Raw genomic sequence first — 24585 nt, 5'->3', positions numbered from 1 at the left:
AGAGCAGAGATAAAAACATATATTGTCGCAGTCATCGTTTATTTTCATCATGTTTCATCAGTAAAACGTCTATCTGCATGTTATTCAGCTACTAGGCTACATCTACAGAGAAAGCTGAATTTCCTGGAACTTCATCAGTGAGTCTCACTTGTGGAGTTTCTGCGAGTATGAATGAAAAATAAATTAATTGAGTACTCATTATTGCTCACAAAACCCTAATTTGAATAAAAATAGCTAAAATAATTACGAACTTTGAGGTAAACATTTGCAATTCCTTACGTTCTGCTCCATGGTAAAGAAGTGTGCATTTTTTTTTATTGCAGCTATATTTATTATTATATTTATTCTTAAATAGTTGTATTAGTTTTGTATATTATAGTGAAATAGTGTTATTACAAAAGTAATATTCCTTATTTTATTTAAAGTTTTTATTTAGAAATAATAACCATAATCATTATTAGTTATATTGATAAAAACAACATTTTTGGCCAAATTGTGCAGCCCTACAAGTACAGCAAACCTGGTGTTTTATTTTTATTTTATTTTATTTATTTATTTTTAATTAATACCTTTTGGCCTATTTTTTTCAAATAAAGAAAATGTTTGTCTGAAAACCACAAGGTTTGGGTTTTGGGTGCCCTGTACAGAAAATTAATGTAAAAACATTCAGTATCTGCAGCACCAGTGTGCCCAGTACAGAATAAAAATAAAAAAAAAACAATCATCATCTGCAGCACCAGTGTGCCCAGTACAGAATATTAATGTAAAAACATTCAGTGTCTGTAGCACCAGTGCTATATGCAAAAAAAAAAAAAAAAGGTTAACATACAGCACTGGTATGATATTTATTGTTTTTACTGGAGGAAAAATAGGAAAATAACAGCTTATAAAATTGGTGTCTTATCTCCATCCTGCCACCAGAGGTCACTCGATGATCAACAAACACATTAGGCAACTATGTTTACGAAATTACAGTGTTTACAAAACTGACAAAAATACATTTTCTATGTGCTTGTGTACAAATAATTGTTTCTTTTCTATTTGGTTTTCTCAAAAAAGTACATCCATCTCCTTGTTTCAGTTTCGTGTTTAATCTCTCTCCTATATGTTGCTGGCTCATTAATATTCAAAATACGATTACCATACAAGACAGAAATGCAAATTTAAAAAGTACTACTATCTATGAAGTTCAGGATATCTTCCGGTCTAAAAAGTTACTAGTAACTAAAAAATAAGTACTATTTCTTTTTTTTCTTAACAAGAAGAGTATAATTAAATACTAGTCACTATTGGAATAAGTATCTAATGAATAAGTACTAGTAACTTTACAAAAGACACTAGTACCTAAAGAATAAACACTAGTACCTAAAGAATAAGCACTAGTAGCTAAATAATAAGCACTAGTACCTAATTAATAGTATTACTATTATTACTAGTACTAGTACTTAATGGAAAAGATACTAGTATCTAAAAAATAATACTAGTACCATGAAAAAAGATACTAGTATGGCTTATAGATTAAATGTTACAACGGCTTTCCATATATAATGGGCTTGATGTCTCATTGGAGGCGGTGGCTGTCAATCATTTTCACGCAGTGGTGTGGGGCGGCGCTAATGTGGAAGCGACTACCTTCACGTCTTTGAACGTGCATTTAATCAGGTAAATACTCTTTGGATATTTCAAACTGTCCATATAGAAACTATTTCTCAAAAAATGTGTAGCCCCTGATGGCATATAACACATGTAGTTCATGAAGTCCTTTAAATTAAGTCCATCCAATTTTCTCAACACGCACATGGATAAACGAGAAAAAAGTGGTAATATGTTAGGCTAAATGTAACGTTAGTCATTCAGAAGTAACACATTTAGTTTAAAGATAATGTTTTGGCATTATGTGCCTCAGACTTTGATTTTATTGCATTATTTAATGTCTGCTAGAAAATAAAATAGTTTTGAAATCGACAACATGTCCTTAAATTGTAAAAATGTTTGTTCAGACGTTGTTGTTAATCTCGTTCAGGGGTGAGCTGTAACACCAATTGAATGTATCGTTTTAAATTAATTTAATTAATTTTAAATGTAAAATAATTACATTGATTTATTATGGTTTACATCATCCCCATTTCATTTTATAAAATGAAGTCAGTTTGTAAATAAATAGGAAATAACATAGGTTGTTAGCTTATGTTATTTTTTAATACTGACTAGCAACTCTTAAAATATAAGTATGTGTATTTGTAATGGTGACAACTACTGTAAATTTAGTATGTGTAAACAATTGTTTTTGTTTTTTTCTCAGCTAAAATATAATATTTCCATTTAACATAATAGGCACTAATTTATAGATGAAAACCTGGTGGAGATGTTAAATCAAACTTAACAAGAAAACCTGCTGCTTCAGATGATACCAGTTTTGTCATTTAACATTGATCTGCATCATCACAAATTAAATTCTCAACCAGATTCATCTCCCTGTTCTCTCTCTCTCTCTCTCTCTCTCTCTCTTTCTGAAGCACGCTGCAGCTGAGAGGACTTGGAACATCGGTCAGTAGCAGATAGAGGGATGCACGCCTCTCTCAGAAGATTATCCTCACGCTTATTGGTTCAGATTACCAATCACAATAATGATGCAAAGGAGAAGAAACACAATGGAGAACCCTTTATTCTGTTCATCTCACAGCCAACATCATGGATGGATTCAAGTCTCAGGTAGGACAGTCCCATAAGAGGGGTGGAGAGTCAGTGCTTACACTAAGAACAAGGGGACAAAATCTGCAATATTTTTAGCTTAAAATCTTTGCTTACTTTCTCTAACGCAACAAGATCTGATCTCTTATTTGCACTTTTTACCCTGAAATACCTTTTTAATAATAATAAAAAAAATGTAAATCAGAAAATCTACACTGAAACAGCAAAGCTAGATTAGTGTGTATATCATGAGAAACCTCCTCATGCAAATAAAACTGCTGTTTTCTACATTAGAGAAATGAGCTTGGAACTCTGTGCCATGGCAACACACAGTCATTTACTGTATTTTAAGCAGACGTGTTAATTGAGGCATGACTCTACATGATACTTGTTGATGCCCTTTTTGTGCGGCTCTTCAGTCAAAATCAGTGAAGAACACAGGTCAAAGAATTCTGAGGATTTGTCTCAGAGGAATTTATGATATAATCCGGAGAAAACAGCTGCCCAGTAAATCCTTGTAGGAAAGAAACTTGCTAGTAGGTCTGTTTAATACTGATCCAATTCAAAATACTTAATCTTCAGAACAAGCCTGCTGGCTGCATCTATAGGTCTGATACCATGTGTCACAAATACTAATTTATGGGAAATGATACACCCCAGTTCTGTCTTAAAGGGTTAGTTCACCCAAAAAGGAAAATTCTTTCATTAATTACTGACCCTCATATCGTTCCAAACCTGTAAGACCTCTGTTCACCTTCTGAAGTCAAATTTAGTTATTTTTGATAACCGTAATATTACGAAGCTATGAGAATAATATTTGTGCATAAAAGAAAAAAAAAAAGACTTTATTCAACAATTTGTCTCCCCCGTGTCACCCTTGAGCCATTTTGGAGAGTCTCCACTGAACGCAAACAGCGTATGCTGTTCTGTGTCAGCTGCGCCATACGAATAAGTTTTGCACATTGTTTGTGCTTTGATTTGAAAGAAAACAACGTATCCGTGTGGTGCGGCTGACACAGAACAACATACACTGTTTGTGTTCAGTGGATACTCTCCAAAATGGCGCTAGGGTGACGCAGAGGAAACGAATTGTTGAATAAAGTCTTTTTTTCCCCCTTTTGCACACATAAAGTATTCTCGTAGCTTTGTAACAATACAATAGAACAAACAACTTAACATGGATTATTTTACCTATCTCCTTGCTACGTTTCTACACTTATATCGTAAAAACACCCACACTCTATATGGGAGGGTCAGAGAGCTGTTAGATTCCAAAAAAAATATCAAAATTTGTTCCGAAGAAGAACAAAGGACTTCACACGAGTTTGGAACAACATGAGGGTGAGTAGTTAATGACAGAATTTTCTTTTTTGGGTGAACTATCCCTTTAATGTTTTTGGACATAAATGATTATAGTGAACAACTGTGGTAGATGCCTTCATGTTTTAACACAGGCACACCTCTTTGAGGGGCCATTCACATAAAATGTATTTAAAATTTATTTTAAAAAAAAATCCTATTTTGTTATGGGTCAGTTTGACCCACATTTGATATTTAAACTGGTTAAGCTAATTATGTTCTCCAAAAAATTGGACTTGACTTTCTCATTTAGAGTCATGCATGCAAAATTTTGATGACACAGAAGTGTTTTGGAAAGGCTATACAAATTTTGGTGCCTACGATGGTATTAGAGGTTAAATGGACATGGGGTTAAATATACCCTTGACAGACTGGGAGGAACTTTTTTAAAAACATAATAGGAGTTCAACATTTCTCATATTTTATTTTGTTTTGGAAAATGGGATACCCATGTTTTCAATATAAAGAGCTTTAATTAAGTGAGATGCAGGGCAGTGGAATGAATATTATGGATAATAATCAGTAATATCGATTGCTATACATTATAATGTTGTAAAGCTTTTAAAACTATTTAAATAATTTATACTTGATTCAGCCATTAGCATTTTATTTTACATTTATTTTCATATTGGACATGACAGTTTAGCTCTTTGTGCATATGGCTGGTTGACAGTATTGTTTAGTAGAATTCCATGCTCTTTCATTTGTCTTGTTCTGGATGCATCACAACTGTTCAGGCTTCAAATCTTTAGTACTCCTTCATTACCCAGCCCTGCTCTCCTAGATCCCATTGTTTTTTTCTAACAGCAGCATATAAAAGGAAGCATGCCAGGATGTGTTTTATTAGTGGAATCAGTGTTTCTTGTTCATGCTCTATCTAGAGTGTGTCTGATCGTGTTTTTGTTGTTATGTGTGTGTGTGCTTGTGCATGCGTTCTGTAGTGCTTTCTCAGTTACTGTTTAAGAGCCTGGAGACTCAGTCACACACGGCCTCTCTTTAATACCCTGCTAATTGATTTATCCTCTGGAAAATGTCAGTGGGTGTGAATGAAGCTCTCATGCTCCCCTCGGGCTCCTTCAGGTTCTTTCCTAAAGCTGCCTTCCCTTCTCTTTAAACTAAATGACCCATCGTAAATATTCCATCATTCCGTTCTTCGCTCAGGTGAACATGCTCATGAATTCCACTTCTGGTTAAATGTCACTGCCACCAAAGATTAAAGACAGGGGTTGTAATTCCAAAGCAGACATCCTCTCTTTTTGTAACAGGAGGAGATGTGTGTACTTCAGTATTACAATGGGCTCATATTGTAAACTCAGATTAAACCTGAGCACAGATGAGGGATTATTCTCTATGTAGAAAAACTAGGTAGTATTCTGGGGCCGTTTACGAAAACATCCCATCTTAAAGTAAATTGATAGTTCACCCAGAAGTGAAAATTCTGTCATCATTTACTCACCCACATCTTTTGTAGAACACAAAAAAATTATGTTTTGAACAGCTTCAAAACATCTTCTTTTGTGTTCCACAAAATATTTTGGAAAGTTCATGAGCAGTCATGTAAATTGGAGATGTTCCTCATGCAGTCGGGCAGGCTTTACTGACCACTTGCTGCACGTATGAATATTGAATTACAGTAATTATTAGAAATTAGCTGTGTACTTTGTGAACCGAGTGACATAATCATATTTGTAACTTTCACTTATGTCATGTGGAAGAGGACAAAGATGATTAAATGTAGGGACATCAGTCGGTTGTGTAGCAATTGAGATATAAGACACACATGGGTGATTATTACTCCACTTGTTTACCAGAGCCTTGTTGTTCAAGGATGTTATGTGTGTGTGTGTGTGTGTGTGTGTGTGTGTGTGTGTGTGTGTGTGTGTGTGTGTGTGTGTGTGTGTGTGTGTGTTGCATGCTTCACTGTTCATGTACTGTATCTGAAGTATCATTGGTCCATAATTCATAATCGCGCTGTTGAATTAGTGTCATGGTAAAATGTGGGTGTGTGCACGCATTTAACTGCATGATAAATAAACGTTCATTCTATCAGAAAACTATTCTCAGCATATGCATGCAGAAATGTACTGTTTTGACAACCCTACAGCAAAGACTACAATTCCTTTTCTCATTGAGGTGTCAGGATGTGAAATAAAGCTTTATGTAAGTGCATACACCTTAATGATTGTGCACTTTTAGCACAGATACTGCAGTGACTACAAACTGCAATCCATAACAGCTGCAACTGGCAGGTTATTTGATGGTTATATTGTGCATGCATTGTGATGTCATTCATGCATATTGATTTTGAATAATAGATATTAACAGTGATACAATATAGCATATCAAGTATATAAGGAAAAACTACAGTACACAAATCATGAAAAGTGTTATGCAGACTTGATAGCACACCCAACAATAAGGCTGGGTTTTGTTCAAAAGTTTTCGATATCGATACTGATACTAATACCTTGACTTCGATACCGGTTCCTGAACTATACTTTTTTCGATACCAATATTATGAAATCAGTTTTAACAAGATTACATTATCGAAAACAACAACAAAAAAGCTTTTGGTTTTATTTTTCAGCTTGTTAATGTTTATACAAACTCAAAGACTCACCTCCTGAGCCACTGCACTGAGGAACAAAATGTAACCAACACAATAAATCAGTGCAAATATTTTTAATAAAGCTCAAATTATCTTTAGTTTACAGTATCTGTTAGGCTACATTTACACTAGTACATGTTCGTTTTAAAACGCATTGCTCAGACATCAAAATCATGATTTCTATTTATTTTCCACTGATTTACTGATAAGCATTAGCAGCTTCCAGCACTGTCTGCCTGTGTTCTCTCTTCCATGATTGCTGCTCTGACTCAGAGGTAATAACATAATTAACAACATTACATGGCCAAAACATAAATTAGGCGGCAATCGGAAGTTATTACAAAAACTTGATGGTGGTTTAAAGTGAGTTTTGAGTAAAAGCGGAATATAAATCTTATTTATTGTCTTATGTAGCATGATGCTACAGTTTGCATGAATGGTCACATAACACGTGCTTTAGGTCGTGTAGTATAAAAGGACATCTGCATATGATCAGAAATCCACGCAGCTCCTGCACTCTCCATTGAAAATGAATGACTTCCGGCCACTTTGATGCTCTCGCCGCCGGCGGTGTGAACGCACAGTTCCCTTTCGAAAGCTTCAGTCGATGCTGCGCTGCTCAGCGCATTGGGAAACGTCTTGTTCGTGACCAGCTGTGAATAATGTGTGTAACACGTCGATAGAATTGACCCGGCGGTAATATAGCCTCGGTTGATGACGTCATCTGAGCGCGCCCGCAACACGGGGCTATAAATAGATAAGCCACAGGTGCATCAACAGGTCTTTTGTCTTCAGATCATTCTGTGCATGTGTGCGTCAGGAAGATTCTTTTTGTCTACTACAGATCTTCGTACGATGACCCAACGAAACAGTAAGTGTTGTGTTCCTCCATGCTCTCGTCCTATGTATGAGCTGGATACGCATGATTACTGTTTTGTTTGTTTGGGGGGAAGAGCACGCGGTTCTGGCTTTAGAGACGGGTGAGTGCGAGCATTGTGAACTGCTCTCAGTGAAGATGCTTCGTGCTCGTCTGAACTATTTTCAGACCGCACCCACCTTTTCGTCGGAGGGCTCTCGTGCGGGTCTGCATGACGAGCGAGCGACGGGCCCGTCCCTTTCGCTTACAGTGTCACCAGATCCACGCATCCTCTCTCGTGATCTCGAAGCGCGCTCCGGTGCTTCTTCGATTCACGAGGAGGATGATATATCTCTTGAGTCTTCGGGCGATGAGCAGACGTTGACTTTTTCAACTATCGTGGATGCAAAGTCGCGGGGATATTCGGAGATGCCTCGGGTTGAAGAGTCGCTTGCGAGCTATCTCTCACCTGAATCTGCATCCTCGGTGAAGAAACCTACTCTCCCCACTAAACCTTGTAGAATTACATCATCGCTAGTGGGTAAAGCTTATCAAGCTGCAGGTCAGGCTGGTGTGCTGCGCTGCACACTATGGCAGTGTTACAGGCATACCAGGCTGACCTATTGAAGGACTTGAGTGTGGGCAGTACAAATCGACGAGGAAGCATTCGCTGAGCTTCGTCGGGCCACAGATTTGTCTCTCCGGGCGACCAAGCAGACGGCTCGTGCCATTGGCCGGTCGATGTCAGCTTTAGTCAGCACGGAGAGGCATCTGTGGCTTAATTTGACGGGCAGTAAAGAGAAGGAACGTTTGTTTCTTTTAGACTCCCCTATCTCTCCATCTGGCCTGTTTGGCGATTCAGTTAATACGGTCGTCGACAGGTTTAGGGAAGTAAAGAAACATGAAGAAGCGTTCGTTCAGTTTCTTCCTCGCCGCACTCAAGGGGAGGGGCCATCAGCCACCCAGCCTCGCCCCGGGTCCTTCAAAAACCAGGGAGGTTAAAAAGCAGAGCGTGGCAGACCGTGCTCCCCCTCGTAGGGATTGGGGACAGGTTCGCCGTGCTCAGCAACCTCCCAAGCCAGACCTCAGGACTTTTATTAATAAGAAGAAGAAGTCCTGACGCCATGGCACCCGTGCTGGTGGGGGTAGTCCCTCACGGGGTGGGGCGCGCTCGAGAGCTTTTCGCCCCGCCCCGTTAGCCTCACAAAAACCCCTCCATCCCCGCCGCTTCTTGTGCCTCGGGGGGCGGGGGTTTCCAGCGAGATATTAGATGTTCCAGTGCTTCCTGCCATCATCCTGGACACGGAACATCTAACATCCCCTCAAAAGGAAGTATTGAAATTGGTACCACTCTCAGAGAGTCTAGCAGCGTGGAAACTTCTGCCAGGCATTTCTGCATGGGTGTTGAGCACAATACGGGTAGGATACAGGATCCAATTTATTCGTCATCCTCCACGTTTCAATGGCGTGGTTTCCACTTCCATGAAACCGGAGCTGATGCAGGTACTGTCTCAAGAGCTACAAACTCTTCTGGGCAAAGAGGCCATAGAACATGTTCCTCTTCCACAGAGAGAGTCGGGCTATTACAGCAGATACTTCCTAGTTCCCAAAAAGGGTGGGGGAGTGCGTCCAATCTTGGATCTTCGAGGCTTAAACCGTACAATCAGAGCACTCAAGTTCAAGATGTTAACCGTCAAGACGGTCGTGTCGCAAATTCGGCATCGCGATTGGTTTATCACGATCGATCTGAAGGACGCATATTTTCATATAGAGATTTTGCCACAACACAGGAAATTCCTGAGGTTCGCTTTCGGGGGCGAAGCATACCAGTTTCGGGTTCTTCCTTTCAGCCTAGCCTTATCACCCCGCACGTACACAAAATGCATGGATGCAGCGCTGGCTCCATTACGACTCCAGGGCATTCGCATTTTGAATTATATCGACGATTGGCTGATACTAGCGCAATCGCGAGAGATGGCGCTACAACACAGGGACATCGTGTTAGCTCATCTAGTTTCTCTGGGGTTGAGACTCAACACCGAGAAGAGTGTTCTCTGTCCGACCCAGAGAACGACTTATCTCGGGATCGTTTGGGATTCGATCACGATGCGGGCACAACTGTCTCCCGCTCGGATCGAGACCATTCAGCAGACCATGAGCAAGGTCAGGCTAGGCCAGGATCGCACTGTTCGTCAGTATCAAAAGATGTTAGGTTTCATGGCTTCAGCATCCACGGTGATTCCTTTGGGGCTGTTACACATGAGACCGTTTCAGTTGTGGCTAAAAGCCAGAGGATTTCATCCGAGAGCCAATCCTCAAAGGCAAATAAAAGTGACGCGCCGCGGGCTTCGTACACTATCTCTGTGGCTCAGACCCCGGTTCCTTGCCTTGGGTCCCACTCTAGGGGCACCGTGTCGTCGCAGACTGCTAACGACAGATGCCTCCCTGTTGGGCTGGGGAGCAGTCTTGGATGGCCACCCAGCTCAAGGGGAATGGGGGGGTCGTCAGCTCGATTGGCACATCAATTGCCTCGAGCTGATGGCCGTATTTCTGGCTCTGAAATATTTCCCTCCATCATTTGAGAGACTGTCATGTTCTAGTACGGGTGGACAACACAGCAACAGTCTCGTATATAAATCACCAGGGGGGTCTGCGCTCACGCAATCTGAACAAGATAACAAGGCAGATTTTTCTTTGGGCCCAGGACAAGCTCCTGTCACTCAGGGCAGTTTACATTCCGGGGCGTTTGAATGTGGGAGCGGATTTACTGTCCAGACAGACACTTCCGACAGGGCAATGGAAAACTCCACCCAGAGGTAGTGGAACAGATTTGGGAAAAATTTTACGAAGCAGAGGTGGACCTCTTCGCCTCCCTTCAGACAGCGCAATGTCCCCTCTACTTCTCTCTGAGTCACCCAGCCCCCCTGGGTCTGGATGCGATGGCGCACACATGGCCCAGAATGCGCCTGTATGCATTTCCTCCAGTTTCTCTGCTCCCGGGAGTCCTAGCCAGAGTTCGCCAACAAGGGTCTTGCCTCTTGCTGATAGCGCCACGTTGGCCGAACAGGGTATGGTTCTCGGAGATAATATCTCTCCTCGACGGCTCGCCATGGGCGATTCCGGAGAGGGGGGACCTTCTGTCTCAGGCAGGGGGTACGATATTCCATCCCAGGCCCGACCTGTGGAATCTTCATGTTTGGCCCCTGAAGGGTACCAGCTGAGGAACACAGGGCTGTCGCCGGGTGTTATTGATACCATCCTTAGTGCTAGGGCTTCCTCCACCAGACAGAGTTATGCCAGTAAATGGGGTGTCTTTGACAGGTGGTGTGTGGTACACAATGTAGATCCGTTCAACTGCCATATTGCTTCAGTTCCGGACTTCATGCAAGAGAAGTTGTCAACAGGCACATGCCCTGCTACTCTTAAGGTTTATGTGGCCGCTCTTTCGGCTTGCCACGCCTTGATTGACGGGATGCCACTCGGGAGACACCCTCTGCTCTCTCGCTTTCTTCGTGGGGCCAGACGACTGAGGCCTACAGTAAAAAACCAAGATGCCTTCTTGGGACTTAGCTATAGTTCTCGAGGGTCTGGTTGAAAACCCCCTTTGAACCTTTAGAGTCAGCGTCTGATAGACTTCTAACTCTAAAAATGGTTTTTTCATGGCAATAACTTCTTTGAAGAGGATTGGGGATATGCAGGCTCTGTCTATCTCACCATCATGCTTAGACTTTGCCCCAGGGAGCGTGAAAGTGATTCTGCATCCTCATCCTGATTACCTGCCTAAGGTTCCGTTTTCGGCTGTACATCCGGTCATTCTAGAGGCCTTCTGTCCTCCGCCGTTCGCAACGCCGGAGCAGGAGAAATCTTATAGACTGTGTCCAGTCCGTGCTCTTCAGACTTACGTCCACCGCACTAGCCAGTGGCGTAAGTCGGAGCAACTGTTCGTCTGTTATGGTGGTGGTAACAGAGGAGCAGCTGCCACCAGGCAGACCATGTCTCACTTGGTCAGGGATGCTATTGCTTTGGCTTATGAGGCGCGCGGTCAAGCTTCGCCTATAGGTCTTAGAGCTCACTCCACAAGGGGGGTCGCCTCCTCTAGTGCTTTAGCAAGGGGTGCCCCCTTACAACAGGTTTGTGATGCGGCAGGTTGGTCCTCTCCGCACACATTCATAAGATTTTATAGTTTGGATGTCCATGCTACTCCGGGCTCTAATGTCCTTGAGTCAACATCAGAAGCTAATGTCTGAGGCCTTCTTGTGGTTTGGTAGCACACCTGCACAACCTTAGGGGTCCAGACATTTTCAAGCACGGCGGCGTGGGTATTCTCGTTCCCAATGCGCTGAGCAGCGCAGCATCGAAGCTTTCGAAAGGGAACGTTCCCGGTTACTTAGCTGTAACCTTGTTCCCTGAGAAAGCGGAACGAGATGCTGCGCTGCATTGCCGTACTGAAATATGTCCCAGGACTGCTCTTCAGACAAAATGTCCTGTTGATGCACCTGTGGCTTATCTATTTATAGCCCCGTGTTGCGGGCGCGCTCAGATGACGTCATCAACCGAGGCTATATTACCGCCGGGTCAATTCTATCGACGTGGTTACACACATTATTCACAGCTGGTCACGAACAAGACGTTTCCCAATGCGCTGAGCAGCGCAGCATCTCGTTCCGCTTTCTCAGGGAACAAGGTTACAGCTAAGTAACCGGGAACGTTATTGGCTCACTGAAGCTGATGAGATTATCCCCTTTGGTATCAAAATTTGGTACCAAATGAAGAGACGTTTTTCGATACTCCATGGTATTGAAGCAATTTGGTCGGTGTCAAACTCGATACCCAGCCATACCCAACAAAGGGCAAGTTTTAACAGCTTGAGCCAGCGCAAACCATCTTTCGGCGTTAAAATTGTACTGTCAGGTTTTACTAAAGACACGCAGTGATGAAATCGCGCTGAAAAGGCGTGGACAGTTATTTTTGCACCTGACCTTTTTGAAAATGCATTTGTAGGAGTTTACCTCCAGATGCAAAACCTATAAATGTGTTTTACTAACATTTGTGCTGGGTCAAATTACTGGCATTTGTGCCATTAATTAACGCCCAAAAAGACATGTCTTAGGCCCCGTTTACACTAGTGTGTTTTAGTTTTAAAATGCAGAACTTTTGCTACGGTTACGCCTATCGTTTACACTACTCCGGCGTTTTCGACCCTCGAAAATGGAGACTTTAGACGTTTTAGTTTAAAAACTTAAAAACTGGTTGCGTTTCGGACCAAAACTGAGACTTTTTAAAACGATGGCATGGCTGCCCACATTCGCTCTGCGTATCCTTGATGACCGTGTAAACAATAACATCATGCGCATTGTTGTTCCCATAGATGTATAGGTAGATTTTTAGTTCATCCCAATGGATGTGCAGCGCACCTGTGTTTGTGTATTTGACGTACCGTAAACTCTAGTGTGAAGGCGCACGACTCGCCGTCACTTTCTCTCACACACGCAAAGTGAGAGAGAGACGGAGTGAGCGAAATAGTCTTACCTAACATGCAGAATTGATGCGTTACATGTAAACGATATTCTTTGTTGTATTTCCCTGTCAAAATAACGGAGTTCCTTTGGAATTCTTCAGCTTTTAAGAACTGGTAGAAAAAAAAAATCTCCCGTTTTCCAGTAGTGGGCGGAACTAATGCGCAAATGACAATCTCATTGGCTGGTGCTCACCTATTATCTTCCCTGTTTTGATTTCAGCAAATCAGTTCGAATGAGTGCACACAACCAGATTAATATTCATGAATCCAGCAGCTTGTTAATCCTTGGTGCGGTTTATAAAAGGAACACTTCCAGTTCCAGTTTTTTAAAGGAACACTGAATGACTGAAAAAAAAAAAAAAAAAAAAAAAAAAAAAAAAAATATATATATATATATATATATATATATATATATATATAGTATAGTATGGTATATTATTGTATTTCAGTCTGGCGAGTAAAAAAAAATTTACTAGCCAATGGCAATTTAGTTGCCAAGGTGTCCGTAGATGGTTGTGAATGTATATTCTATTACTCATGTCATCATTTGTCATTGCTATAGTAAAGTGAGATGTGTCTCTCTCAGACACTTATCACACTTGAGCACAGCTGTCAGTGGAAGAGTAATATCCCTTCTGCTTTGATCCTCACATATAACCTATGGTGATGGGGATCTACACACATTTTCCCTTTCTCAACTCGTAGAGCTGTCAGAAAAGAAGTCTTGATCAATGTAGAGTGCCACGGTTGTCACACACTCTGCAAAGACAAAGTAGAGGCAAGAAAACTTTTGCTCACTCATACATGGCCTATCAGAGCTGCTGTATATCTTAGAGATCATGGTCACACCAAATGGACAGCGACTTAATCTAAATCTTGAATAATCAAATCAAGCAAGAGAGTGAGGAATGAGTTAGAGGGCTGCCACGAAAGAAATAGAGAAAGTAGTGAGATGCCATGAAAGTCACAAGTAATCACTCATGTCATGTTGTCACTGCACTGTGAAATGAGTGGGGCAGGAGCGCACATCTCATCATCATCATGCATATTATTCACTTTTAGCAGAAATAAACCACCATCTTCTGATATACTGAAGTCACATAAAATATTTACTTTTTCTTCAGAGCTACTGCACAAATACTGACCCTTGTTGTGTGTTCCTTGAATAATATAGCAGTTTGCTGTCAGAGAGTTGTGTAGCTTTCTTCAGCAAATTTGTTTTCATTGTGACTTGATAAATAGGAAAGCTGTAGAGGTTCTTTTGAAAAGAACAATTAATCGGTATTGACTGCCAAAGATTACAAGTATAGTCCTCATCACACCTGTCATGTCACTTTTATTAGCTAGGACTATTGTGTAATCTTCTTGGCTCCTTTTCAAGTACTGTATATAACAGAACAAAAGCAATTCAGATGTAGGCTATGATTGCTATTTTATTAAGGCTTTCATTGTTTAATTAAGGTGAATGTCTTTCACTAAATTGTCAATGTGGTCTGGAAGAAAAAACGCCATAATTTTAGAGCACAATACAGATAAACTGAAAACAAGCATGAAAGAATAATTTTGGTGTTTCCTAGCTTTCATTTTTGACAAATATGTGTGGGCTATGGACAATTTCACTGACATTTAAACTGAAATTGTGCAACTGACTGCTAGTATAAAAATAAAATACCTCCAGAAATGCAATCAATTTGAAATTATTGAAAAATTGGTCACAAATATGCCATGTGCTTGCTTTAAAATTATGATCTTTGCACATTAGGCTGTCGTAAAAAAACAAAAAAAAAATAAAATAAAAATAAAAAATCAGCCAATATAGGCAAATTACTTAAAATCATATGAATCAATAGGCAGTGCAGGGCCAACTCAGTAGCCTATTATATACAAAATTCCTGAAATAAGTTAGCCAACATATTGTAAGTAATCACATTTTGAATTGTTATTGTTGTTCATTACCTCCTGTACAGATGAGAGGCTGCAGAATGCCACAAATTTAATAGGATATTAATATAGAAACTGTTAATGTTAATTAACCAATAAGATCATTAAAGTCTTAGGATTTTACAAAATTTCTCCTGAGCAAAATTATATAGAGGAAATGATTGTCAGGTGTGTTGATTTAAAAATGGGTATTTAGAATTTTTAAAGGTAAAGTTTTATAAAGGTAAATTGTAAAATTTGGTGTGACTTTTTTTTTCTTAATCTACATATTTTATTTTGAAAACAATACAAAAGTACTGATTTTTTTCTTTTTTATTATTTATTTATTGCCATGCCAGTGCTGGGCAAGGTGCAATGAAGAAAGATGGATGCCCAATAGAGGAACAGGATCTCATGGGTGCAATTTATTGTTGGCACTGGAGCTGTCTTGGCATTATGTTGTGATTTTAAGTGTAAAATGTGACAGTTTTGTTGTGTACAACAGAATGTTTCATCTTGGACTGAAGATGTGTGTTTGTAAGAGGCTGTGTTTATTTGTTAGTTCATTTCTGAAGTGAGAGCTTCAGTGCTATGGTAGAGATGAGCACACACATAGAAATGCGTCTGTGCAGCCATACTTGATTGGCTAACGGAAGAGACCAATGGCGATTCTCTAGAGGCAGAGATTGTACAGCTTGCACAGAGCTCAGGGACAGATGTAATGAATGCACGCTAGTACACACGCGTATGAACACTTCCACTTCTCCCAATCTCTAGGATGACCCTGATTCTCACAGATTCACTCTGTTCCTCCACTTCCCTCACTCCATCTTTCAAAATGTGCTTGCTCTTTTATTATTTTTTTTTCTTTTGCCTTGCATTCTGAGGCTCTTTTTGAAGCATTGAAAGGCTCACTTACACACACAGCAAACCACTAACACATTCAGATTTATGGAAAGTGTAGATGCATGTATAAAAAAGCATCCTCCTACTCTGCTTTCCCTATAACATTAATCAACTCTTGCTGTGGTCTGTGATCTGTAATTTAAAATGTATAACGAACGATGCACCTAATTTGTGTTGACCAGCTTGACTGCTTTTCTACAAAACAAAAAGGAAAAGAGAGCCAGTAAAATGTGTGACAGTTAAATTGCCAGAGAGCAAAACTCTGCCTCAGTTGACTGCAAATAGTCTTCAGAAAAGACAGAGCACCAAACGTATGCTTGCTTTCATGCACATGGTAACGGCATGTTCTAACACACACTCTTACCATATACTGCTCACGCACTGACGGACTAACTACAGAAACTGGCAATGAACAGGCAAGAGAGCACGTCCACCGATTTCTTCTCAGGTAAACGCCTCTGAACGCTCCCTCAGACTGCTTTCTTTCCTCTCTCTGTATACCTCTTTTTCTGTCTTTGCTGGCTCACCTTTTCTTTGTCTGTAATGGATTATCATTTTGTAGAACTGGCTAGTCTTTGTGGGAGTATTTTTGTGTGGGAGTTCAATGTTTATACAGTATTGATGCAAGACGCAGTTTCTTCTCAGTGTTGTAGCTTCAAATTTTCAACAGGTGTGTGTTCTTATCGCCATGCATTTAAATATATAATGCTGCTGAGAGTATTTACTGTAAAAAAAAAATTAAAATAAATGCTCGCAGAAAAAAAACCCCTGTACATATACTGTATGTTAAAACTGTAACTGGTTAACATTTACTGAAGTCTCTGTGTGACTTCACATTAGGTTATATTTCATTTAAATGGTTTTGTTTCTTCTTATTTTTGTTATCAGTAATGTGCATTTGGAATTTGTGTTTTGTGTTACCTGTTTTATCTAGTTCATGTTTAATGCATTATATTAGTGTCATGTTTTGTGATTATGACCCTATGCACATACAGTATATAGCCATGTTTTATGGACAGGCCAGTCTGATTCATCATACAGCTTTTTATCTATTACCTGTATTATCAGTATATTTCAATTATACATATATTCTAAAATATTACAATGTATATTTTACATGATATGAAAATCCAGTTATTATTTGTAAAATAAGCAGGCATCAATATGCTGTCCCATTATAGATTGTCACTGTAATTGTTACAGTGAATTTCTGGCAACCATAGCTGGTGTATTTTAACTGCAAATTTAACAGGATATATTTTTTTTACAGTGTAATTAGTGTTATTTGCACTGAAAAAGAATAAGCAAGGAGCATTAGGTTACCTCTACAGTGACTGATTGGATAGCAGAAAAAAACTAAGACTTGGGAAAGCAGGAAATTATACATATGCATGTGAAGCAGCTAAGTGTATACGTGTGTGTGTGTGTGTGTGTGTGTATACGTGTGTGTGTGTGTGTGTGTGTGTGTGTGTGTGTGTGTGTGTGTGTGAAGAAAGAAGAGACATTGAGTTGATGTCTTCTCAAGGAAACATACATTATGAATATCAGTAATCAAATAGTAATGAATGTAGAGCAATGTAAGTGTGTGCACATGAAATCTCATCCCACACATTCTGTAGACAAATATCCATGATCTTTGGAGCCTGAAATACAGTAGAGCAGAACACATGCAGACCTGAGCAGCTGGAGGAAAAGAGAGAGAGAAAACAGATCAGCTGCTGTATTACTCTCTGACCTACTTAGAAGAATTCATCATAGATTTCTTTCCGGGCTTTTGTTTAGTAATTGGTTACATACAATTAGGAATGTGCCAGTATTGAATTTTCATGTTGCGATTAATTGCTAATGCTTTTATCACAGTATACGGTATTATCACGGTATTGGAATTTAGTTTAATAAAAGTTCTCATAATATAATATAACAGGTTTAATAACTTTTTTCTTATAACAAAAATAACTGAACATTTAAATACAATAAAGCAATACAGAAAAATATAGAAATGTAAAAGTTTTACACAGATTAAAGTGCAAAAGAACTATAAAGACCAATAGGTATCACTTTACAATAAGACCTCATTAGTTAACCTTAGTTATTTGCTACAGAATTTATTAATCTTTGTTAAAAAATACCAGTCTTAATTCATGTTAGCTCATTAAATAACACAGTTGCAACTTTCGATTTTAACAATGTGTTATTAAATATTGGAATACCTATGACTAATGAATGTTCAGAAAATTTTTTCATTTGCAGTTTCTGTTAGCTAATGAATGAACTAATGATAACTAATGAAGCCCTAATGTAAAGTGTGAACAAACAAAAAAGAATCAAAACACTTTCAAACAATATCTAGGGCATGTTGTAGTCCAGATTAAAATGTAAAAAGAAAACAAAATAAAAAAGTTTGAAAATAAATAGCCTATTAAGTCTAAATATTTAAGTATTTGGCGCTGTGATGAACACCATAGCAAATCCACAAATCTGAATGGCTGCTTTATTTATGGGGTTTCCAGGGTAAGGGCTGAATTTTCTGCAGTTTAGCTCCATCTGTTGTCAGAGAGTGAATGTGTTTTCATTCAGCGCGTCTCTCACGTGTTCCTCCATGTGCTTCTCATGCATGCTTGTTTACATCAGAGCGCACATGCATCTTTCAAGCAGCATACAGCGGTGTTGTGCATTTTGACCAGTTGATGGGAAAAGTATTCTTAAAATGCATTCCAAATTCTGAATAATTTGTAATATATAATTAGTCACGGTATTTAGAAGTACACACTATAGCAATATCGTGCATATTCATTACCGTGATATATGCATTATCGAATACCGGCACATGTCTACATACAATCATATAATGAATCGATTAATCTACGGCTCTCTTGTGCTCAAGGTTCTCTTGGATGGTAGTAGAATAGAAAACTTTTTTATTAGCTTCTATGTAGTTTTTTTCATGAGTGATCATGTACTGTTCTTCATAATTTTGATAAAAATCAAATGAAATGGCACATTTGTATAAAGAACATTTCTAGTGATCGTCTTTGGTTTATTTCAAAGATATTGACATATTAGTGTTTAGAAACTATATGGCAGGTAAAGTTTTGTCCTATATCTGATAAATCAGTGCTTTGCTTGTCTGTGTCTATAAATGGGGGTGACTTTTTAATGCAATATGGTGTGTGTGTGTGTGTGTGTGTATGTATGTATGTGTGTTTGTTTGTTTTCTAAGGATTTAGCTCTTTTCATGCAGTAACACATTGTTTAAAGCTTAGGGTATTAGTTTTTCAATCAACCTGCACTGTGTTATCAGACTTGGATTTGTTATTAGATAAAGGAACATTTGCAGGCAAATGCAAACATGATTTGTCGATTATAGAGTCAATATGTTCATTCCTGACCTCATGAGAGATCATATGTATTCGCATTGTCTGTACCATACAACCACTAATTCTTTATGTGCTTCAAAGAATTCTCATTAAAGGGGTCATATGATGCGATTTAAATTTTTCCTTTCTCTGAGTGTTACAAGCTCTTGGTGCATGAAGAAGATCTGTAAAGTTGCAAAGACTAAAGTCTCAAACCCAAAAAGATATTCTTTATCAAAGTTAAGACTCTGCCACGCCCCCCTAAAATGCATGCACTGGGTCAGTTGGCCAATCAGAGCAGACTGCGTTTGTCAGGAGGGGGGGCTTTGTAGAAAATGACATTTGAGAGAGGCGGGGCATAGAGGACCTACAATAATGTATAGTATTTGAAAAATAATGTGTTTTTTGAACATTAAAGCATGTCAACATATTCTGTTACACCAAATACACAAAATATTGATCTTTAAAAAAGCATCATATGACCCCTTTAAATCAATTTTCTAAATCGGTGTAACTCTTTAGCAACAAAACAGTAAAGCCCTTTGTTCTAATTTGTTTTATTTGATTGGTTGTTTATTGAAAACTGAATAGCACTTCAGACACATAATTGATATAATCTGCGTTACACCAGGAGTTTATATTTATCTAAAATATGTATTTAAAAAGTCTTAACTGCCTTATTTCCCTGAAGCACAAGCAGTTTTTTTTGATTCTGAGTAAACCAAAAAATTTACACAACTTGAAAGGCTTGTTTGATCCTACAGGTTTGTGTAATGCCCAGTTTCTTTTTATAAAAAGAGCAAAAATATTTGTGTTAAGTTTTTTTTTGTTGTTTGAATAGCACATGCATTGTGTTGTGGATGAAATTACATGCTTGTTGAGCTTCTGTAAAAAGAGCGCAAATTAGTTTAGACAAGTTTCACAAATGTAAGCTTAGCCTTATTAAACAGAGGAAGCTACCTGGATAGTCTGTTTTTTTTTTTCCACAGTACAGTTTTGTTTTCATTTAAAAGTGAATAATTTATCACTTTTTAATAAAACGAATGATGATTCCAAATGATAACCTCTGTAATATGGCTAAAATGAACAAATTTCTCATTTTCTGTTTATAAAGGGGCATTTTAAACCTTACTGATGGGCCACAGAGACATGTTTCAGCCAATGAGGACAAGGAACACTCCTCTGTGTCTCCTTCATGTCACACTTGGAACAAATCTCTCTTTTTCTCCATCTCTCTCTTGTGCCATTTGTATTTTGCTCCCTCTATCCTCCCCTCCCTTGTGTGCTGTTATTGCGCTGATAAGGGCTTCGCTTTGCAGTGGCATAAAGTAATCTTCTTTTTGATGTGACCACATCATGAATGGATTCAGCAGATTAAACAAAAAAGGCAATAATTCTAAAATTATTAGCATCTTTTAACAGAAAATGCTATAAATGATTTGATAAAATCAAAGCAGTGGTCATTTCGAAGTGTTTATTTAGAGAAGCAGAAAACTGCCTGCAAAGATTAAGAGACCAATTGCCCTTCCGATAATAGCATGAAGCCGTAGGACATTAAATGACACTTTGAAGTAACTGAGAATAAAATCAGGCCTTAATTTCTTGACAGGAGAAGGAATGAACCAGCAGATCACATTTAATTACCCACCTTGTGCTCCGTGCTTAGTTTGAGTAACAACATCCTGTCAGGGATCCAGGACCTGATATACTGAGGATTTACAGGAGCTAAAATGCTTTTCTCATTTGAAGACATGTTTTGCAGATTTTTCCCCCCCAGAAACATTAACCCTGTTCCAAAACCCAATGAGCTGTCTACATAGACTACGTTACAGGCACCCCGTCAATATGAAGGCTGTAGTATACAATATTAAGCTGCCTTTTAATGTTAATATTTAATTTAATTTTTTATTTATTTTTTTGATCCAGCGTGTATTTGGATATATGCAGAATAACAAATGGGGAGGTTTTATTTTAGTTTATTTAAAGGAGTCACTTGTATATGTTGTTTGAACGTAAATGTGTGTTGGCTGCACATGTACACATCTACCCTATAATGATAAAAATCCACCCAGTGGTTTTTATTTATTCCCTAAAAATAATATTCCCTTTTTCAAATCAGGTCGTTCTCAGCATCTTGTCCGTGTGACATCACACAGACGAAGGCCGCTCCTACGATACTTGACTGACACAGCTGACTTACCTTAGACCCGCCCTGAGTGAGCTGTAACAGTCCGATCGAGCAGGGACATGGACAAGAATGTCTCCATAGCGAATGAGGTGTTTTGTTGTTGGATGTAATAATGAACATAGCAGTCTTAATTTACTCCTGACATCTGAGCTGCTGAAGATGCAGTGGATTACTTTTGTTTGTGAAGGGAATGCACCTCCCGATCTACTTAAATGTGTTTATGTTCGCGTGAATCATTCGTCATCCAGCTTCACCTACAGAAGAAGTATAAGGTTTTTTTTTTTTTTTTTATGAATCTTTGCAGTCCTTTCCTAATAACATGCTAGTTAGCAAGTTTCACGGCTAAATGCTAAAGTAAACAGTCTTTCAGAGCATGGCTCGTCACCCCACAGAAGAGAGGGGCGGAGTGAGCAGAGATCATTAGCATTTAATGCAACATGCAACAAAATGGGTTGATGTCTGCAGAGCTGATTTTGACAAGGTAAAAAGGGCATGCTTTACTGACTAGATGCGCATTAATAGCATGCCGATATTTATTGTGCATCCCTAGTTTTATTATACGTTTTCCAAATTTGTTACACCAGTGGTTCCCAAACCTGTTCCTGGAGGCACGCCAACACTGCATGTTTTGCATGTCCCCTTAATCAAACACACCTGATTCAGATCATCAGCTCCAAGACGTGAAATTGGTGTGTCAGAGAAAGCAGACATGCTAAATGTGCAGTGTTGGGGTGCCTCAAGGACCAGGGTTGGGAACCACTGTGTTACACTTTCATTCGTGTTTTTTGTTTTGTTTTGTTTTGCCAAGCACAAGCAAAATAAAATTATTTTATTGTATTGATAGCCCTGATTTTATTGATTGCACTGATTTTGAAAGCATAAAATATAAATAAATAAATTAAATCTATTTTAAAGGTGTATACATCTGATATAACTCTAATAGTGGGTAGAAAAACATACACTGTCACTTGAATACAAAGTAAATGATGTTTCAGTATTTAATTTAATAATTTATTGTCTTGTCCCTATTCTGGCAATCCTAGAATGCACTCCATTGCTGTCTGTCTAGACATTTTCAGTACAGTCATTTGTAAGGTTCCAGTTCAGTTATTGTATACTTTGAACAGAAGAACAATGTTAAATAAGTAGTATCATTGTATTAACAAAATTTTGTGTAGCCTTTATAAAGTTATGTTAAATTAGATGTCAGTTGCTTTTGGCATGAAACATGGAAGTGAAATGATATTCTTGTTTCCAGATAGTGTTTTGTTTTTCTTGGTCCATAGGTGTTTGTGCTTTGAGGAGAACAGATTGGCCACTTCAAAGCTACCACTATCTTGGGAGAAAAGTCACTGCTTCTAGCAATTTGTGTTTAGCCATATGTTCATCTTTCTAAAGCAGTGCATGGGATTGTGTACATGATAGGCTTGTAATGGTTCCCTTAAATGTTCAAATCTCTGAGCTGTGTGTGTACCTTCGAGGAGGCTATTAAGTGTATTGCTCATTATCTAGCAGGCATTGATTGTGCAGTGTCCGGCATTCAGAATGCTTCTGCGCTGCTAATTGCATCTGCACAATCACATTGAATTGAAAGATAAGACTTCTCTCATCACAAGATTACAGGATTTAATTGTGCACAGAGTCTCACATACTCTTTCAGAAACATTATTGCTTATGGTTACAATAATGAAGATAGTAATGGAGTTGACTAATATATGAGAGATGAAGCAAAATATAGATCTTTTTTACGCACACACACACACACACACACACACACACACACTTCTGCAAGAGTTTAATACAGTCAGATGAGTCTTAAGCAGGATTTGTCTTTGCATGTTTTCACTAAACTAAACTCTGTTTAGTTTTTTTAAAGGCAAGAGGTCATGTGACATCCTTTGTTGATAGTAATTCTAATCTCTTTCTGTATTCCTGCATCAATGGAGTTTCTGGACAAACCAGGCATTATTTACCATTGCCTTTCCCTTAGGATGTAACTGCCAATTGGAAAAGAAATTCTAGCAAGCACACTGTGATGTTGGGGAAGTGAATGATTGTACTTTCCAAGCCACGTGAAGTGTGTGTTTTTGCATTTTCATACAAAGACTATGGAGATTGACCCTTTTTCTGCGAGAATAACCGTTCTTGAATAGGTTCTTTGAGCATAGAAACATCTCAGGAGGTCAGATGGAGAAGCTCACCCCAGATGATGATGTTCTGTTGCTCACATATTGCTGTTTCATAGTTCATAGTTTAAGTATCACCTTTGTCTCTGATGTTTTACTTATACTATTATTGGCACATAGTAAAGTATAGTGTTGTAAAATTATATAGATTTATGTAAAATTAATGTAGTGAAGATTAAGTCAGTAACATCAATATTGATTTGGATGTTATGATGATTCATTTAAAGTTCAATTAGATTTAAACTCAATATTTTAAATTTTACTTTATTATTAATATTATTATGCTCTAACAAAAAATCTTTAACTGGCTTTATGTATATACTTTATGTATATATTACTCAAGAAATTAATACATTAATATATTCATACAATTCATAATGCGTATATTCAGCAAGGAGGCTATAAGCTGATCAAACATAAGAGAAAAGACTTATAATGTTACAAAAATATTTATTGGTGTTCTTTTGAAGTCTTTATTCATCAAAGTATACTGAAAAAATATTAAGCAGCAAAGCAATTTTTAACATTAATAAGAAATGTTTCTTGAAAGAAATCAGCACATTAGAGTGATTTCTAAAAAATCATGTGACACTGAGGACTGGAGTAATGATGCTGAAAAAATTCAGCTTTGCCATTACAGGAATAAATTATTTAAATTTAAGTAATTTAAAATATACATTACATTAGAAAAATAGTCTTCTTCTTTTAAAAACATCTTATTGACCCTAAACTTTTGAACAGTAGTGTGTGTTAATTGTATATTACTACCACTTCCTCACACACCAGTCATGTTTCTTAAGACTTCCTGAGTCTTGAACCTGTGCTCACGTTTGGATGGTGTGAAAGTTGCTGTTATAGGCTAGTGTGTTTTGAACTTTTCATATTCCCTGTTACACTAGTTAAGATGTTATTAAACAATACATTAATCTGTAATGTTTCATAGAGCACCCATGGACAGTTTCCAGTTGTAAAGCACACAAAGTGTAACAGCTAACTT

At 38.4% G+C, this 24585-nt stretch overlaps 1 protein-coding gene across 3 annotated transcripts in view; it reads left to right on the top strand.

The window, feature by feature from the left end:
- The first annotated feature begins 1558 nt into the window (after window positions 1–1558).
- LOC109090153 (disabled homolog 2-interacting protein-like) overlaps window positions 1559–24585 on the top strand; it is a 143621-nt gene continuing 120594 nt past the window's right edge. Inside the window, exons 1-2 of one of the 3 annotated variants that reach the window (XM_042724229.1) lie at window positions 1559–1662; window positions 2517–2712. In XM_042724229.1, coding sequence (XP_042580163.1) covers window positions 2628–2712 — 85 coding nt within the window. In that variant the 5' untranslated portion in view covers window positions 1559–1662; window positions 2517–2627. The other 2 variants (XM_042724228.1, XM_042724230.1) reach the window with 2 other exon arrangements.

Source organism: Cyprinus carpio, chromosome B5 (assembly GCF_018340385.1).
Source record: "Cyprinus carpio isolate SPL01 chromosome B5, ASM1834038v1, whole genome shotgun sequence".
In the NCBI taxonomy this organism is placed as follows: Eukaryota; Metazoa; Chordata; class Actinopteri; order Cypriniformes; family Cyprinidae; genus Cyprinus; species Cyprinus carpio.
This window is presented reverse-complemented; position numbering and strand designations above follow the sequence as displayed.